At 40.4% G+C, this 14,281-nt stretch overlaps 1 protein-coding gene across 4 annotated transcripts in view; it reads right to left on the bottom strand.

Annotated features, from left to right (window-relative positions):
* Positions 1-14,281, bottom strand: part of Ganc (glucosidase alpha, neutral C) — a 53,553-nt gene that overhangs the window by 8,511 nt on the left and 30,761 nt on the right. For 2 of the 4 annotated variants that reach the window (XM_076929553.1, XM_034494062.2), the window contains 7 exons: positions 13,291-13,434; positions 11,140-11,236; positions 7,038-7,139; positions 4,847-5,090; positions 3,941-4,005; positions 1,876-1,952; positions 311-385 (listed from right to left, as the gene is read on the bottom strand). In XM_076929553.1, coding sequence (XP_076785668.1) covers positions 311-385; positions 1,876-1,952; positions 3,941-4,005; positions 4,847-5,090; positions 7,038-7,139; positions 11,140-11,236; positions 13,291-13,434 — 804 coding nt within the window. The other 2 variants (XM_076929554.1, XM_076929555.1) reach the window with 2 other exon arrangements.

Raw genomic sequence — 14,281 nt, 5'->3', positions numbered from 1 at the left:
ATCTGCAGATGGTTGCAGTTACCATATGGATGCTAGGAACCAAACCTAGGTCCTCTGCAAGAGCAACATGGAGCCAACTCTTCAGCCCTATTTATAAGAACACTGTTCCCTTACTCTCTCCATCCCATAAACCCCTATAAGTCAGGAAGAAATATTTCAGGAGGACCTGAGTCAGCTGGCACCTTGATATAGGTCTTATACTTTCAGAAATATGTAAAGATAAATTTCTGTTGTCTAAGCCTCCCAGGCTGTATTCTGAACAGACTAACACAGATAAATAGGGAAAAATAATACTCTGAAAATAACTTACAGTATCCAAGGTTACTGGAATCTTCACAGTACATCCTCCTTTCCAATATGCAAATGTCTTAGAGTTGTACCAGACCTAAAAAGAAACCAACTGTACTGAAAAGAGAGTGGGCAATCTCTCTCCTGAGAAGCCTGTACCCACCGTCTCCTTTTACCCTTTAATAAGCTGCAACCCCAGGAAGAAAGGAATAAAAAGAAGTTTAAGTAAATATAATTAAAATTTGTGGGACAAGTTAAAAAAATACACCCCATGCTGTGTGTGTGTGTGTGTGCGCGCGCGCGCGCTCATGTTTTACTGGGAATTGAACCTAAGCACTCACGTATCCTAAGGAAGTGCTTTACCACTGAGGTGTATGTCCTGCCCTCTTTTATTTGACATTGAGTCTTAATAAGTAACCAGGCTGTTCTTGAACTCACTATGTAGCCCAGGTAAACCTCGAACTTGAAACCTTCCTGCTGGAAGTATGGGCTTGTACTACCAGGTCCCATCTATTCTTCCTTTAAGAAAATCCCAAAGTATGCATAAAGCCTGATGTTGAATCCTCAGCATATAATAAATTGGGCAAGGTGCTATATGCTTGTAATCCTAGGTGGGAGGATCAGAAGTTCAAGTTCATCCTAAGTTTCAAGGCTAGCCTGAGATACATGAGAGCCTACCTCAAAAAGAAAAGGGGAGGAGGATGTCACCAAAGGAGTGTAATTGATGAACTAAAGCCACTCCTTGTCTACCTACATGTTCAAAAGTTAACTGCTGAACAGTCTACTCCTGAGCTAGGTGCTAAATATGCACAGCGATTAGAACTGTCTGTGAGCGGAAGATGAGAGAACATGCCTTCATGGTTCTTACAGCCTACTGCAAAAGCTTCATGCTTGAGCTGATGAGATGCCTTGACAAGTAACGGTAAAGACTGGATACCTGAATTTGCTCCCCAGAACCCCCATAAAAGTGGAACAAGAACTGACTCCACAAAATTGTTCTCTGACCTCTACATGCATGCTGTGGTACATGACACTTCCCCATCATGCACATACTATAAATAAACCAACTTAATGCTTGTAACCATAAGACAAAAAAAAAAAAAAGAGAGAGAGAGAGAGAGAGAGAAAACACAACGAAACACAGGCCAGCACATAGCAAGCAAATCGATCACTACAGACAGGAGAGAAGATCATCAGAGAAGAAACAGACTTGGAGGAAATCCATGGCAGTGTGATTACTCCTTCTTACAGCATTGAGCTTTTGGGGTGATTACGAGAATTGGAGACAAGGTCTAAACTCTTATCTGGGAGCCCTAGCAAAGGTGAGTTGTTGAATTACCAAAAGGAGTCCCACAAAGTAACTAGGTGGGACAAAAACTCTACCTTAAAGCGCCCAATCTCCATAAGGACTCACTCACACATGTCAAGGTGTGAAAGTAAAAACTGCCCCTCAGGCTGCCACCATTCCTCTTCTCCACCTCCCCTACTTTAAGTTTGTCAACTGCATGCTGAAGCATTTTCTTTCCTATGAGGAAAGCAGGTATGAGAGCTAGGAGACACCAGACATGTGTCTGTTACTGCTCTTACCTCATTTGGCCCTGGCAGGAATACATCAATCGTGGTGGTCTGTGGTTCTGTAACTGGATGAACCAACAAAGCACTTCCTAAAAAATGAAGAGGAGGTAAAGCTGAGTACTATAGAGATCCAAAAGGTTCCTTTCCCTTTGTTGAACACTGTTGTGATCTTAAGATCACTAGAGTGTGAGCTTCTGTAAGGCAGAGATGATGGTGAGTTGAACAAATAATCTATGAGACAGAAGCTCTGGTAGATCAAGGGCACAGGCTCAACAAGGTAATGATCAAACTAGGACTGTGGGCCAGGGACCCTGTCTATCACAGTCTTATGTGTTTATTTGGTTTGTTTTTTGTTTTTGCTTTTGTTTTGAGACAAGGTCTTGCTACGTAGCCAAGAGAGACCTGGAACTGGCTCTGCATCCTGGGCTGGTTTTGGGATGATCCTCCCGCCTCAGCCTTTTGAACACCAGGGTTACAGGGTTAAGCCGCCATGCTCAGTTCCACAGTTTCATTTTCTGCGTAAGTACTGGGATGCCTATGATCAGGAAGAACCACACCCTCCCAAGTGCTTCATGATTTGCTAGGAATGTCTCTGGTTAGAGTGACCTGCGAAGTGATCTGGAGGTCTGGTCTTTGCAGCTCCTCAGGCCCTTACCATTGCAGTCTGTACCTCTCTTAAGGATGGTCTGGATGTTACTTTTCCTTTCATACTGGCATTAGACATGTGTAAAGTGCATTTATTTATGAATTCATTTTAAAGGCTTATTTCCAGGGTCTCACTACATAATAGGCACCTTGAACATGTGAGTGTTGGAATTACAGGTATGTCTATCTCAAATTGTTCTTTTAGTCAATAAAGATTTATTTACTGAGTTCCAGGTACCATGCTAAGTTCTGGGGACATATATGAGTAAATAAAACAAACACAACTCCGATTATCATGAAGTTTATGATAAGTGAAGAAGACAGACATTAAAAAGTAATCATAAGTGAATTAGGGTTAAAGCGAATACTGAACGAGGTTAAAAGTACAAAGCAAAATGAAAATTACCTAAGAGGTGGGAAGGGCTTTGACTGGACGGGACTGCCTTTGAATGGGGAGGATAGAACTGAGGAATAGGAAACAAGGTTTGATGAAAGATGCTTCTCCAAGGCAAGTGACAAGTAAGCTGAAGCCACATGTGCCAGGGATTGAGCACAGAGCCTTGTTCATGTTACACAAGAACACGCCCTCAACTATATCTCCAAGGGTTCTTGTTCCTGATATTCTTATTATCATCATTATCATTATTTACATTTGGAGGTTTCCACTATTTAGAATGGAATTGATTTTGCTTCTTGGGCTTGAGTCCTAATACAATAAACTTCCATGTTTCAGATTTCATGGTTGATCCTCATTAAAGAAGCTCAGCTAGGCATTGTAGTTATATTCCTCAAGTTTCAGAAATCTCAACTTTGATGAAGAGGATTACAAGTCCACGGATAACCTGGGCTATAAAAGTCCTGTCTCGGGTGAAAAACAAGACAAAACGAGGTCTACCACTGCAGTTCCATGTTCTACTATAACCATCTGGTCTACTTTCTTATGCTCGTCTTCCCTGTTGCAGTCTCGCCAGGCTTTAGAGGAGTGGGTCCCAAACAAAATTCTCACATATTCACCAATACAATGGATTTATTTGATACTAATATGAATAATATGGTGTAGGCTACATTACAATAGAATAGAGCTACAGTCTCATTATTACATTTAAAACCTTGGTGACGGAGGGCAGAGGTGGAGCCTAGTTGCTGGAGTGATAGTCTAGCATGCATAATTCTCTGGGTTCAATCCCCAGCATCAGACGTGAAGAGGCATATTTGTGATCCCAGTACCTGAGATGAGAAGCCAACCTTATCCTTAGATACAGAGTAAGTTCCAGGCTAACCTGGGCTAAATGAGACCCTGGCTCAAAAAAAATTGGTAATGGAATCTCTTTTATTTTCATTAGTTGTCTTTCTTGGGGCTAGGGGATTCTTACTATAATAAAATCATAGTTACAGAACTTATCACAACTACAATTAATCTATAAATACTTACCCAGCATGTATTCATCTTCCACAGCAAAAGTCTCTAAGTCATCGGGAAATTCGACCCACAGAGGCCTGGGAAAAGAAAACAGAATTTGCATTTTAAAATATTGCTTTATTATTCTTTGTGTTAAATGTTTTATTAGCTTTTTTTTTTTTTTTTTTTTTTTTTTTTTTTTTTTTTTTTTTTTTTTTTTGATTTTTTGAGACAGGGTTTCTCTGTGTAGCCCTGGCTGTCCTGGAACTCACTCTGTAGACCAGGCTGGCCTCAAACTCAGAAATCCACCTGCCTCTGCCTCCCAAGTGCTGGGATTAAAGGTGTGCACCGCTACTGCCCGGCTACTTGTGGATGTCAGAAGAGGGCATTGGATCCTCCAAGACTGGAGTCAAAGGTAGATGTGAGGTGCTATGTGGGTGCTGGGAATTGAACCCAGGTCCTCTGCAAGAGCAACAAGTGCTTACCAGCTGAGCCAACTCTCCAGCCCAATATTTTTTAATAAATGAAACTTGTTATATATTTATCAGCCTTTGCAACAATATATTTTGTTTCTACAGAATGGTCACAAAGCAGGTGTCTCTAACCCTAGCTGATGACTAGAATTACCAGGGAACTTCTGGTTTCAAGTAAGTTTAGGAACTGCTGACACAGAATTCTGTGCATGTTTTTCTCTAACCTAGAAAATCTCCTTATCCTTTATAATATTTCCATTTCTCAACAAATACCAATACTTTATTCATGAGAAGAAGGGGATCTAGTCAGTAGCTTTTGTGTTTTCAACAGCCAGCACCACAACAGGAAGTAAAGCTGACCGAAACTTGACTGAACAGTTGGCTTTGTTCTCCTTTCCCAGCCCTCATCACTGAGGGGATCTGTTGACTGGTTGCTGGAGTCCCTAGTAAAGGGTGCCCTTGTTACCTCATGACAGGCTGAGAAGACACGTGCACTTGGTAGAACAGAGAGTACAGATAGGGCAGGAGGGTGTAGCGCTCTCTGATGGCTTCCCGGATCAGCTGAGTGTATTCTTCCCCAAACAGCCAGGGTTCTCGCCGCTTGGTGTTCATGGTAGCATGGCCACGGAAGAAGGGCTGGTAAGCTCCAGCCTGGTACCAACGCACTAGCAGCTCTTCCTCAGGATTGCCAATGAAGCCACCCACATCAGCTGGTTAGACAAAGACCAGATGAAGAAACCAATAATGTGCTAAGGTAAAAGAAGGCCTTGAAATAGAAAGGAGACACTCTATGTGTACACTAAACTTGACAGGCAAATCTATGGCCTCAAATAGAGGAGTCTGAGCTCCAAACACCAGCCAGTGATCCGGCAGAATGCTCTGTGATTTCTTTTACTTTCTTTCTTTTTTGTTATCTTGTCTTTTTTTTTTTTTTTTTTTTTTTTCAGACCTGAGGACTGAACCCAGGGCCTTGTGCTTACTAGGCAAGTGCTCTACCACTGAGCTAAATCCCCAGCCCCTCCTTTCTTCTTTTGTCAAAAGGTCACAAGCTTTTCTGTAAGAGCAGTTGTCCTGTGCATCTGTGTGTTCTGGATCCTCCACTACTCAGAAATTGCAGTCTCCCTGGCTAGGTTTGTATCTGTGTGCTGAAGGAAAGGTAGCTGGTAATATATTTCTTTTGAAAACAAAAGCTAAAATAAATATCAACCACAAAGAATCAATTCAGCAGCATTGGAGGTTTAGGTAGAATTTCCTGCTTACCCTGTTGACAGGACATGTATTTCTTGCCTGTGAACCAATGTCATAAAGACACATATATCAAAAAAGTGTTATTAATTTGTTTTTATTCTTGTAGAAGATAAAAATCAATCAGACCTGAAGCTAGAACTGGAGACATATTCTGAGAACCTTCATATTGGTAACATTTACCAGCATTGACTGCTCAGGTGAGGGAAGGCAAGCCATCAGACATGGATTTTAACAAGACCTATCTTTTCTAAGAGCACATATTGTGTGTGTGTGTGTGTGTGTGTGTGTGTGTGTGTGTGTGTGCATGTGTATGTGTGTGTTCATGTGTGAGAAGGCATGTGGAGGCCACAACCTGACTTCAATGTCTTCCTTAGTCACTCTTTATTTTTTGAGACAAGTTCTCCCATTGAACCTGAAGTGTACTGATTATCTAGACTGGCTTGTTAGCAAGCAACAGGGGTCCTCCTGTCTCAGCCTCCCCAGCTCTGGGATCACAGACATGTGCCACTGCATCTGGCTCTTTTACATGCTGAGGTTCAGAACTTAGGTCCTCATATTTGTGTAGCAAGCACTTTAGTGACTGAGCCATCTCCATAGTCCCATCTTTTTTAGACAGAGTCTTATATAGCCCAGCCCGACCTCAGAGGAGCTAGTAGCTCAGGACAGCCTTGAACCTTTGATCTTACTATTTCCACATCCAAGTCTGGATCATAGGTATGTGCAACCATGAGTGTTTTTATGTGGGGCTGGGGATCTTCTGAGGGCTTCTTGTGAGCTAGGCAAGCACTAGAGCAACTGAGCATATCTTAAAGAAAAAAAGTTAAATCATGTTACAGAATCTTACATCTGCTGAGCACAAAATATTTCTGTAAGGCTGATCCTCTTATTCCCTTGGCTACACTGCTGCCTATCAAACCCAGGTCTTGAGCATGCTAGGCTCACGCTCTGCTGAGCTAGGTTGGCTTTGGTTTACTAAGCTGGTTTCAGTGCTCTCATGTTTCTGGAATGCGCAGTTACTGTGTCTCTAGAGGCAGTGCTGAGGGAACAAAACATCCTCCACCTGACTTTATGCCCTCAATTCAGACAAGATACTTGTAAGATTTAAGAAAACCAAACCAAACCAACCAAACAAACAGGGTCTCTCTATGTAGACCCAGCTGTCCCGGAGCTTGCGATGTAGCATAGGCTGACCCCAAATTTGTAGAGATGTTCTTATCTCTGCCTTTAGAAGTTTTGATTAAAGGTATGCACCACCACACCAAACTGTACAGTAAGTTTTAAAGTGTCACTTCTGCTCTCTTCCCATTTTCTTCCCTGCATTCATCCTTGTTTTAACAGGCTAGTGAGCACTGAATACCCTCACTTCTCATTCCCTCCTGGCCGATGTCTCAGGACAGCAACCATCTTACCTCCACAGAAGGAGATCCCCGAGACACTGAGGGTAAGTAACATTGGGATGGAGATTTTCAGATAGCTCCATTCTGCTGTGTTGTCTCCTGTCCACACTGCACCTGGATCGCCCATAATGAGGCATTGAAACACACAAATCCTTCAATGCATTCCATTTCATTTAGACTCCATATTTGTAAAATATAAACATAACAAAAAGGTAAACAGATTTCTCACCTTAAACAAATTCTGATATTTCTGCAAAAGTTATCAATTTTCTAATGTAAAAAAGATATTAATATTCACTGGGTAATGGTGGTGCATGCTTTTAATCACAGCACTCAGGAGGCTGAGACAGGCAGTTCTCTCTGAGTTTGATGCCAGCCTGGTCTACAGAGCAAGATCCAGGACAGCCAAGGCTACAGAAAGAAACCTTGTCTAAACAAACAGACAAACAAACAAACAAACAACAACAACAAAAACTTCAAACCCCAAACCATCTTAAGGTGTCCATTGCTGTAAGGAGACACCATGACCAAGGGAACTCTTAAAAGAACATTTAATTGGGGCTGGCTTACAGTTTCAGAGATTCAGTCCATTATCAAGGCAGGAGCATGGCAGCATCCAGGCAGGCATGGCACTGGAGGTGTTGAGAGTTCTGACTGAGAGTTCTGTTGAGAGTGCATTTTGATCTGACTGTAGCCAGGGGAAAACTGACTCCTCTGTACTGAGTGGAGCTTCAAAGCCCACCCCCACAATAACACACTTCCTCCAACAAGGCCACACCTCCTAACAGAACCATTCACTATAGGCCAAGCCTATTCAAACCACCACACAAACCAAACCAACAAAAATAAGTAAATACTCTGGGTTTCTTGTTCCACTTGGTCATCATAACAGTCCTATCAGGCAGACACTACTATTAACTCTATTTTATAGAGCAGGGAACTATGGTGAACAGTGGATCCATAACCTTTCCTAGTTATATATAGTTACTGAAAGATTTGAGTCTAGAAGGCACACTGTTAAAGCCAAAGTTGCAGTTCACATCATAGTTGGTAAGAGTTTATGACAGTTTCTACATCATTAAAGAAATAGTAAGAGGGGACACAATCTTTTTTTTTTTTTTTTTTTTTTTTTGGTTTTTCGAGACAGGGTTTCTCTGTGTAGTCCTGGCTGTCCTGGAACTCACTCTGTAGACCAGGCCTGCCTCTGCCTCCCAAGTGCTGGGATTAAAGGCGTGGCATGTGCCACCACCGCCAGGCGAGGGGACATAATCTTACTTCTCTACATCTAGACATTCTGGAGCCTGTTTGCTCTATCTTTTACCAAAACTGTTTCAGTAGATATTTTTTGTTTTAATCTTCTGTAGAAATGTTGAGCTGTCCTACAGGCAGAGAAAATATTTTCAAGTTTTTTTTTAAATTGCACTATTAATTTTTCCTTGACATCAACTAAGCTATGGATGTGTCTACACAGTGATTTTGAAATCATGGTGACACTCTTCATCAAGAAAGCTCATGCTAACCAGGCTGTGGTGGTATATGTTTTAATCTCAACACTCTAGGAAGCAGAGGCAGGTAAACCTCTGAGTTTGAGGCCAGCCTGGTCTACAGGGTAAGCTCCAGGACAGCCAGAGTTACCTGTCTCAAAACACAGAACAAAACAAAATAAAACACCACCATCCTCAAAAAACAAAAAAGAAAGCTCATGAAGACACACAGCATATCATAGTTAACATGGGTGTTCAGTCACAGTTGTTTATATAGGATATGACTGGGAAAAGTCATGTTGTCCTAGCTACACACTGGGTCAAACACAGAGTACTGTAGAAACAGATCAGATCTACGAGATCAGAAATAATGTAAGATAGCATAGGGCATGGTAGCATAGACTTGAAATTCCATCACTAGGGAGGGAGAGACAATACAAGTTCAAGGCCAGCCTGAGCTACATAGTGAGACCCTGTATCAACAAATCCAAGAGAAAAAACATTAGCATCCATATGTCTTATCTTTTTTTAATTGCTGCCTATAAACTTTTTCATTAATTTTATCCCTCCCTAATTTCTCCTGTAGTTTTGTTTTTTGTTTGTTTTGTTTTTCTTTTTTGTTTTTTCTTTTTGAGACAGGGTTTCTCTGTGTAGCTCTGGCTGTCCTGGAACTCACTCTGTAGACCAGGCTGGCCTCGAACTCAGAAATCCGCCTGCCTCTGCCTCCCAAGTGCTGGGATTGTTTTTGTTTTTAAGACAGAAACTCACTATGTATTCTGGTTTGTGGAAGTTGGTTCTCTCCTTCCACCACGTGGGTCCCTACAATTTAACTCAGGCCATTAAGCTTAGTGGTAAGTGCTTTAATCCAGTGAACCCTCTGGCTGGCCCTTATCTATCTATCTATCTATCTATCTATCTATCTATCTATCTATCTATCTATCTGTATCTCAGGTTGGTCTCACATCTTCTATGTAGCTTATGATGACCTTGAACTCCTGATCCTTCTGCTTCTACTCCCAAGTGCTAGGATTATAGGCTTAAATTTTCCTGTATCTTACTGAAATCTACTTATTGATTTACATGAGTACAGTTACATTTTTAACAATTGGGATAATGCATATCACTTAGGCATGCTTTTATTTTTAGTTTATACAATGTTACAAACTTATTCTCATGCGTTAAGACTAGCACTTTAAGGAAGGAGAGAACTAACTACCACAGGATGTCCTCTGATCCCTACACACGTGGCATGTGTCACGCTTCCCTAAAAATGAATGAAAAAGCCATTTAAATTATAATTTTAAACTGCCTCATCATAGTTTGTCTCATGGATAACCCACACTTTTGTAACCCTTCTTTTTCTGTTATATGCGTAGACTTTCCTTTCAGCCTCAAGGTCTAATGCTATGTTGCACACCTCCATTGAAACTATTCTGTCCTTTGGCTGAAGAACACGAACTGGTTTAGGGAGGTTGCGTGTGAGACCTGAAAATGTTTACCATACAGCAAAACTAAGTTCTTTACATCAGCATCCAAGCTCTTAAAATAGCTTTTATTTTAAGACCTAACGCCTTAAAATAACCTTCCTGCCACAGAGTGGTTACATTGAACCAGATCTGTAAACCAGATCCAGTCATATATAACCCTGACAACAAACAACAGCCAGACCTATTTTAAGCCATAGTGCTAAGCGGAACAGGTGGCTGAGGCAATATGTTAGAGATGTATTTCCCTGGTTTTTACAAGTCAAAAGATAGGATCAAAGATGACCATGCTAGAAAACTGAATACTCCTAAGTCATTCTCCCAACAAGTAAGGGCCTTTTTTTTTTTTTTTTTTTTTTTTTTTTTTTTTTTTTTTTTTTTTTTTTTGTAGGAAAAAAAAAAAAAGAACTAAATTTGATTGTGGTGATTGATTTAAATAAAATGGCCCCTATAGGCCCACAGGGAGTGACACTACTAGGAGGTGTGGCCTTGTTGGAGTGGGTGTGGCTTTGTTGGAGGAGGTATGTCACTAGGGGGTGGACTTTAAGGTCTCAGATGCCCAAGCCAGGTGTACTGTGACTCTCAGCCCCTTCTCCAGCACCATGTCTGCCTTCTTGCCACTGTATCTCCCACCATGATGATAGTGAACTAAACCTCTGAAACTGTAAGGCAGCCCCAATTTAATGTTTTCTTTATAAACATTGCTGTGGTCATGGTGTCTCTTTACAGCAATAGAAACCCTAAGACATTGATGAAATTTTTTTTTAAAGTGTTTTTTTGGGATATGGGAGGGAGAAGGGTCTCATGAAACCTAAGATAGCCTTGGAGGATGATATGAACGTCTGTTCTTCCTGCCCCATCTCTGGAGTGCTAGGATTACAAACGTGCACTACCTTGACTGGGTTCATATGATGCTGAGCCTTTAACCCAGGGCCTCTTGCCTACTAGGCAATCATTTTACAAACCGAAGTACCTCTAAGTATTTTTACTCATAGTTAAAATATACATGTCAGAACACATCATTTTCTATACTGTAAGTTATAAAACTATTGAAGAGGAACATAGTATCAGCATATATCATAAATGGTGTGTGAAAGAAAAAGATGGGTAGCTACATTGTATTTTATAATGTGAATCATTTCTTACCATACTTTTGTGATCCAGCAAAGAAGGAACGCGAAAGAACAAAGGGTCTCTCCTTCCCCTTAGATCGCTGTATCAATCCTTCTGCAGTAGCCATTTGCTATAAGTCAGTTAATGGGGAAAGATTGGAAAGAGAAGACAGGATGAGGGTACCACGCCAACATACTCAATAGACTACTAATATGAGAAAGGTAAACAGTCAGAGGGTCTGTGCAATGGGAAATAATAAACCCATCAAGTCTCTTTGATGATACAATGAATGACATTAATTTGCCTGGTAAAGATGGAAACATTTATTAGATTAGGAATATCAATGAGGTAATAGTAAACAGAAAAAGGGATGCAGATGAGAAGAGAGGCTACCCAGCATGCTGATGCCCAGCATGGCAGAAAATAAACACCACACAACAAAACAAAACACCAACCTACCATTTATTTAGTGGTACTATTGCTGGGCATTTTATAATATATTTCCATATGACTACATAATAATCTGTTAGTCAGATAGTTTTCATTGGTAAAAAAATAAATTCAGAGATGTTAAGTGTCTGCTTTAGCCTACCTAAGAAATTCCTCAAGTAATTGACAATTCAAGCAAAAAGCTTTTAGAAAAATAAGCATATGATGCCTGGAAAAGGATATATTCTGCCAGCAGCTCACATTAGAAAATAGTGATTGAGGGAGACCTGGAGCCATGTAGCCACATTCCCAAAACAACAAACACTCATAGGTACCAACTAGGGTAAGTGATTCTCAATCTTTAATATGATTAGCAAATAGAAGATAATTCTACCATGTTTCCTGAGAAGGCTGAACAAATTAGGAAAGCTTACACATTTAAAAAGTACAGTGTGATGGTTTGAATGAGAATAGCCCTCATAGGCTCAACTATTTAAATACTTGGTCCCCAGTTGGTGAAACTATTTGGTAAGGATTAGGAGTGTGACCTTGATAGAGGAGGTGTGTCACCATGGGCAGGCTTTGAGGTTTCAAAAGATTTATGCCATTCCCAAATGTGTCTCCCATCAAGATCCGAGCTTTCAGTGTTCCTGCATTGTGCCATCATGGCCTCTAATCTTCTGAACCCATAATGTAAATTAAATGCTTTATTTTACAAGTTCTTTTGGAACTTGTTCTATAAAGTGAGTTCTAGGACATCTAGGGCTACAAGAAAAAGCCCTGTCTTGGAACAAACAAACAAACAAAAAAGTTACCATTGCCATGTCTTTTTCACTGTAATAGAACCTAAATTATATACTTACTAAAATAAGTATACACATATGTGTTGTTATACTTATTAAAGTAAGTATACACACACATTTGTTTGTTTTTAGAAGGTTTTCCCTTTTAAGTATGAGTGTTTTGCTTGCATGCATATCTTTGCATTATGTGCATGCTCTCCTCATGGATGCCAGGAGGAGCCTTTGTATTCTCTGGAACTGGGATTACAGATGGTTGTTAGCCACCAAGTAAGTGCTGGGAACTGAGCCACTGAACCATTTTTATAGCCCTTTAAAATATTTTAAAAATTTATGTATAGGTGAATGTATAATTCCTGTGTGGGTACCTCTGAAGAAAGTGTCAGATGCTCTAGAGCTAGAGTTATAGGCTTTATGAGCTGCCTGAGTTAGGTGCTGGGAACCAAACTCAGGCCCTCTGGAAGAGCAGGAAGCCCTCCTAAGCATTGATCTTAACCATCATTCTAGCCACTGTCTGCCTTTTGCTTTTGAGACAGGGTCTTGTTGTATAGTCTAGGCTGGCTTGGAACTCATTATGTAGACAGGTAGGCCTTGAGTTTACAGTCCCTCTGTACTACAGATACTGGAATTGCACATGTATGCCAACAAACTCAGCTAAGCTAGCAATAGATGGATATTTATGAAAATTTAAAACCTTGCTTTAATTACATTCATTAACATATATGTAGACTGCCTGTGCCAATAAGCATAGTAGTACACAATATTTAAAATTCTATCAAGTTTATTGTGGAAGAAGGAAGCACAGGGAGAAATAATAAATTGGCTGTGATCTAAGACTCTACAGTCTACAACAAAGACACACAAGAAGCATGCATAGCACACTCAGTTATACAACTGACTCTCTATTTAAAAGCAGGCCACATCAATCTATTTGACTTCTATTTAGATGTCTTACCTGATAAAACCCATAGATGTTGTGAAGTTCTCTATGTTCCCAGTTGCCATAGTGAACAGCATTCTTTTGCATAGTTAGCTCTGGCCCTCTGAAGACTGAGGGCTCATTCATGTCATTCCATATAAAAAGGATGTCCGTAGATCCCTAGGAAGTGAATCCTGGTCATGAGATCCTTCCCCAGGGATGATGTTAATAGGATAGTATCTCTGATCTTCTTTCTTTTCCTTCTTATTTATTTTTTATGCTGATTAGGCTGTTAATTTTGTCTGTTTTGTTCAATAAAAATCCCATGAACCAAGAACAGTATCTGACCCAAAGAAAGATATCAATAAATGTTTGTTGATAGAATGCTGCACTTTATTGTCTGCAAAATACACTGTACTGCAAGTTCTCTCCATGATATCATTGGAGGAAACATGCCATAAAAAGTGTGAACAGTCACCATTAGGCTCTACATCATCCACTCTCTACTATAAATCTTCACTTGATCCTATCCAAACAGCTGTGAAGAAATCTCTGCCATAATTCTTAACTAAAAGCAATTATTACTATACATGATTTGATTTTTTTCTCTAATACTCTGAGTTATCTGATGTGAACATCTTATATAGCTTGTGTTCTTTCCATCTAGTGAACATGGCACTAAAACTCTTTTTATAAAATTCCTGGTCTCAGCATTTGACTTCCATTACAGGGGCCATCACACAGCTCATCCATTATTTCCTAAAGCTCTGTTCTTCACACTGTGTCCTAATAAGTCCCAGCTTCCTTCCAGGACACCACAGAACATGCCTGAGACCTTACCCACATGGTGGATAATCCTTCCAATGCTTGGGAGTGGCCTATGCATTCCTTTTGGAATCTTCACTTTCAACTATTTCTAAGCATATGTACCATGCGTGTGTGTATGTGTGCATGTGTACATACACATGCACACATGCATGCATGCAAAAGGATTTCTCTATTCTGTAGTTCTGGCTGTCCTGGAACT

The sequence above is a fragment of the Arvicanthis niloticus genome, chromosome 2 (assembly GCF_011762505.2).
Source record: "Arvicanthis niloticus isolate mArvNil1 chromosome 2, mArvNil1.pat.X, whole genome shotgun sequence".
NCBI lineage: Eukaryota > Metazoa > Chordata > Mammalia > Rodentia > Muridae > Arvicanthis > Arvicanthis niloticus.
Note: the sequence above shows the minus strand (reverse complement) of the source record. Positions and strands in the feature narration are given on the sequence as shown.